The sequence below is a fragment of the Sprattus sprattus genome (genome assembly GCF_963457725.1).
Source record: "Sprattus sprattus genome assembly, chromosome: 5".
NCBI lineage: Eukaryota > Metazoa > Chordata > Actinopteri > Clupeiformes > Clupeidae > Sprattus > Sprattus sprattus.
Genome location: NC_137924.1, coordinates 40,455,590 through 40,460,589, shown reverse-complemented (window position 1 = coordinate 40,460,589; position 5,000 = coordinate 40,455,590). Strand labels below are relative to the sequence as shown.

Genomic DNA, 5,000 nt, shown 5'->3' with positions numbered 1-5,000 from the left:
ACACACAAAAATGTACAGTGCATATATACACATACATTCCTACTGGTTATTTCTGCCTGTAGTGATGGACAAACAGTGGCCATAAAGAAGATCATGACTAAGAGCTTCTCCTTGTCTAAGTCTATCCGACAAGAAGTCAAACAAGTTCGGTGAGGAAAATTTGTTTGTGTGTGTGTGTGAATTTGTGAGATTTGTGTAGTTACATGCCTGGTATAGAATTTATCCAACATTTTTCGTTGGAATCCTTGTCATTAACCTTTTGTGTGTTTTTCTTGCATGTGTGTGTGTGTGTGTGTGGTGTGGTTCCAGAGAGCTGGATCATCCAAACCTCTGTAAGTTCTATGGAGGATGTGTTGAGATTCCAAATGTAGCCATAGTTACGGAGTATTGCCCCAAAGGAAGTCTGAATGATGTGCTACTCAATGAAGACATCCCACTGAACTGGGGTTTCAGGTACACACACACACACACACACACACACACACACACACACACACACACACACACACACACACACACACACACACACACACACACACACACACACACATACACATACATTCACACAGTCACTTAGATATGTAATGACATACATATTACAAGGTGCTCACACTATTCTGCAATTTGTGGGTGTGTCATATTTATCAACACATGGTAGGTAACACATGGTTTACTTGGCAATGGAAAAACAGACAGCATCCACAATCACGGTTTTGAATGCATGCCTAATGAAAAGGCACATGAGTTAACTGCAAACTCACACAACCAGCTGGAACGGAGTGTGTGTGTGTGTGTGTGTGTGTGTACTTTTGTATGTTGGTGCATGTCAATCTGGGGTTTCGGGTGTGTGATTGTCTTAGAGTGTTCTTGATATATTCTTGAGTGATCGTTCCTGAGTATGTGTGTTCCTGAGTGTGTGTGTTTCCCTGAGTGTGTGTTGCTGAGTGTGTGTGTTCCTGATTGTGTGTTGGTGAGAGTGTGTTCCTGAATGTGTGTGTTCCTGAGTGTGTGTTGCTGAGTGTGTGTTCCTGAATGTGTGTGTTCCTGAGTGTGTGTTGCTGAGTGTAAGCTCCCAGGCCCTCAATAGTCTGGTGGTACCCACCTTAAAGCCTGCTCCGTATGCCTCCACTCCTCTCAACCATCTGTGCCAGTCTCTCAGGGTTGCCTTTTGGACACTCAAAGTATTAGTTCCACTTGGTGGGTTTGTTCAAGTGTGGATCAGAGTGCTGGGATCCTGTTCAGCTCGTTGAGCGTGTGTTCAGTGTTCTGTGTTCAGTGTGTGTGTGGTGCGTGCACGGTGCCAATTATCGAGTGTACAACTGTCAACAAGCACATAAACTTTACCTTTAACTTTAGTTTGTGTGTTTGTGTGTGTGTGCACACATTTGTTTACATATGGGAGTGTGTTGTGTGTTTATATTTGTGTTGGTGTGTGTCTGTTCATTTGTATGCAAAAGAGTGTGTATTTGTGTGTGTGTCTGTGTTTAACATGAGGGGTGTGTGTATATGTGTGTGTGTTTGTGTTTAACATGAGGGGTGTGTGTATTTGTGTGTGTGTGTGTGTTTAACATGAGGTGTTTGTGTATATGTGTGTGTGTGTGTTTAACGTGAGGGGTGTGTGTATATGTGTGTGTGGTTGTGTTTAACCTGAGGGGTGTGTGTATACTGTATGTGTGCGTGTCTGTGTTTAACATGATGGGTGTGTGTATATGTGTGTGTGTGTGTTTAACATGAGGGGTGTATGTATTTGTGTGTGTGTTTAACATGAGGTGTTTGTGTATATGTGTGTGTGTGTGTGTTTAACGTGAGGGGTGTGTGTATATGTGTGTGTGTGTGTGTGTTTAAAAAGAGGGGTGTGTGTATATGTGTGTGTGTGTGTGTGTTTAACATGAGGGGTGTGTGTATATGTGTGTGTGTTTGTGTTTAACATGAGGGGTGTGTGTATTTGTGTGTGTGTGTGTGTGTTTAACATGAGGTGTTTGTGTATATGTGTGTGTGTGTGTTTAACGTGAGGGGTGTGTGTATATGTGTGTGTGGTTGTGTTTAACCTGAGGGGTGTGTGTATACTGTATGTGTGCGTGTCTGTGTTTAACATGATGGGCGTGTGTATATGTGTTTGTGTGTGTTTAACATGAGGGGTGTGTGTATTTGTGTGTGTGTGTGTGTTTAACATGAGGGGTGTGTGTATATGTGTGTGTGTGTGTGTTTAACATGAGGGGTGTGTGTATATGTGTGTGTGTGTGTTTAAAAAGAGGGGTGTGTGTATATGTGTGTGTGTGTGTGTGTTTAACGTGAGGGGTTCTCATCAGCTGTGGACTTGCAGGTTCTCCTTTGCGACGGACATCGCCCGCGGCCTCTCCTACCTGCACCAACACCGCATCTGCCACGGCCGCCTCAAGTCCAGCAACTGCGTCATCGACGACCGCTGGGTCTGCAAGATAACAGGTGTGTGTGTGTGTGTCTGTGTGTGTGTGTGTGTGTCTGTGTGTGTGTGCGTGTGTAAGTGTGTGTGTCAGTGACTAACTGTGTGTTTGTCCGTGTTTATCAGTGCACACATCCTTAAGTATGAGGTACTGTGTAAAGATTTCATCTTTTTATTTGAGAAATCAGATCAAATAAGATTGAGTGCCTACACTTTGTGTGTGCATGTGTGTGCGCGCGCGCGTGTGTGTGCGCATGTATGCAGATTATGGTCTGTGGTCATACCGGCGTGAGGATGCTGCAGAGCCCTTGACTGTGTATCAACAGAGGCTAAGGGAGGTGTATCAGGCCCCAGAGAACACACACTCATGCACAGAGCCCTCATTCACAGGAGATGTGTTCAGGTACACTACACACACACACATACACACACAAACACACAAACTGAGCCGTCTGGAAATATACACACACCAGCACACACATACACTAACATTTGTTACACTCTGTGTGTGTTTGCAGTTACTCTATCATCCTGCTGGAGATCGCCACCCGGAGCGACCCGGTGCCTGTGAGTATTTGTGTGTGTGTGTGTGTGTGTGTGTGTGTGTGTGTGTGTGTGTGTGTGTGTGTGTGTGTCTGTGTGACCCGTTGCCTGTGAGTGTGTTTCATCTGCAGTGGATTATTCTTGAAGGAGGCTGTGGTGTGGGACTGATGGACAGTCACACAACACAGTTGGGTGGCTGACTGTGTGTGTGTGTGTGTGTGTGTGTGTGTGTGTGTGTGTGTGTGTGTGTGTGTGTGTGTGTGTGTGTGTGTGTGAGCCAGGTGGATGAGAGTCCCCAGGAGAGTGCTTGGTGTCCTCCGCTGCCAGAACTTATCTCTGGGAAGACAGACAGCACCTGTCCCTGTCCAGCTGATTATGTGGAGGTACACACACACACACCCATACACACACAAACACATACACATTAACACACACACACACACGCACACGCACACACACACATACACACACACCTTCACACTACAATCATTATATGACCCTATTTTGTTGTTTGTGATTGAAGTCAATAGAGTTGATGTTTATGTCTTGTTTTTAATTACAATTGGTACAAATAATATGCCAGTTCATTTGAAGTGTGTGTGTGTGTGTGTGTGCGTGTGTGTGTGTGTTGGGGGGGGGTGATTGTGTGTGTGTGTGTGTGTGTGTGTGTGTGTGTGATTGTGTGTACTTCCCAGCTCATCCGTAGGTGCAGAGCTCACAACCCAGTTCAGCGGCCCACCTTTGAGCAAATCAAGAAGTTTGTTCACCGCATCAACCCCAACAAAGTCAGCCCCGTGGACATGATGATGAACCTGGTACTTACAGTCAGATAAATACGCGAAGGCACACACACACACACACACATAGGCAGAGATCCAGGGGGACACTGGGGGGACGTGTCCCCCCCTACCATAAAGTTGCGCCCCCCCCCAACAAACATTGGACATTTTTTTTTTTTTATAAAGTAATATGAAATAAACGCGGTGCTTATTATAAAACAATGTGCTTTTTAAGTGTTGAAAAATCATGATCCCCCTATTCCTCAAAGTGGTTTGGTTCACATGCTGTTTCCAAATGGCTGGGCTACCAACAGCTCCGCATTCAGTCAATCTGTCCAGTACACGGTTGGGGTGTGCCAAATAATCGTAATGACGATGCATCGCGATTCTAATTTTCACAATCTACTGCATCGATTGTTAACGCCAAGTATCGATTATTAATAAAAAAAAAATATATATATATATATATATTTTATTTATTTTATTTTTTTTTAAATTGCATGAATGGTTGGCGAACATCAAGCATTTCCGGCCGCGCGATACTGCGACAAGTCATTCATAAGCAAAACATGCAGTGTATCCAGTAATAATAATATTTGTGTTAAGTAACCTCCAAAAGTCGTTTCAATAAATACAGCTATGTATGAACTGAGTTGCTTTGAGTTATCAATTGAACACACTATCCAGATCATACACAGCCAGTCAGCCACTGGTAATGGCTTAATTTTTTTCTAACAGTGTTCAGTGAAAATTCGCAATGCATCGCAATGCATCGCAATAATTCAAGTATCGCGATGCATCGTGATAGAATCGCATCGTGGCATGTGAATCGTGATACGAATCGAATCGTGACTTCTTTGGCAATACCCACCCCTAGTACACGGTCAGGTTGTGATATTGTTTTCCTCCTCTCTCCCCTGTCACTCCCGCTATGATACAAGATATGTAAAGAGATTTACCTCACTCTCAAACGCAGTAAGCACATGTAAAGAAGAAGTTTTTCTTAATGTACGAAGTTCCAATCGATATGCACAAGTATACGTTTAATAATGGATTGACATGACAACGTGAACGTTTGCCATAACACACGCATGCCGGTAATTAACACCGTTAAGATAGCTAGCTAGACAGTTAGGACACTGTCCTTTCAGGGGCAGGTTAATGCTAGATAATAATAGAGGTCTACATCTTAGTTCATCTCCATATTATTTAAATTAACTGAAGGTAAGGTCATTTCTCCTGGGCTCGATTAACCA

At 43.8% G+C, this 5,000-nt stretch overlaps 1 protein-coding gene across 1 annotated transcript in view; it reads left to right on the top strand.

Annotated features, from left to right (window-relative positions):
* LOC308366199 (atrial natriuretic peptide receptor 1) overlaps positions 1-5,000 on the top strand; it is a gene marked incomplete at both ends in the record, with an annotated part of 18,586 nt that overhangs the window by 9,751 nt on the left and 3,835 nt on the right. Inside the window, 7 exons of the mRNA XM_080839834.1 lie at positions 63-149; positions 310-453; positions 2,324-2,445; positions 2,687-2,825; positions 2,941-2,989; positions 3,247-3,348; positions 3,661-3,780. Of these exons, the coding sequence (XP_080695960.1) occupies positions 63-149; positions 310-453; positions 2,324-2,445; positions 2,687-2,825; positions 2,941-2,989; positions 3,247-3,348; positions 3,661-3,780 (763 nt within the window). The remainder of the gene's footprint in view (positions 1-62; positions 150-309; positions 454-2,323; positions 2,446-2,686; positions 2,826-2,940; positions 2,990-3,246; positions 3,349-3,660; positions 3,781-5,000) is intronic.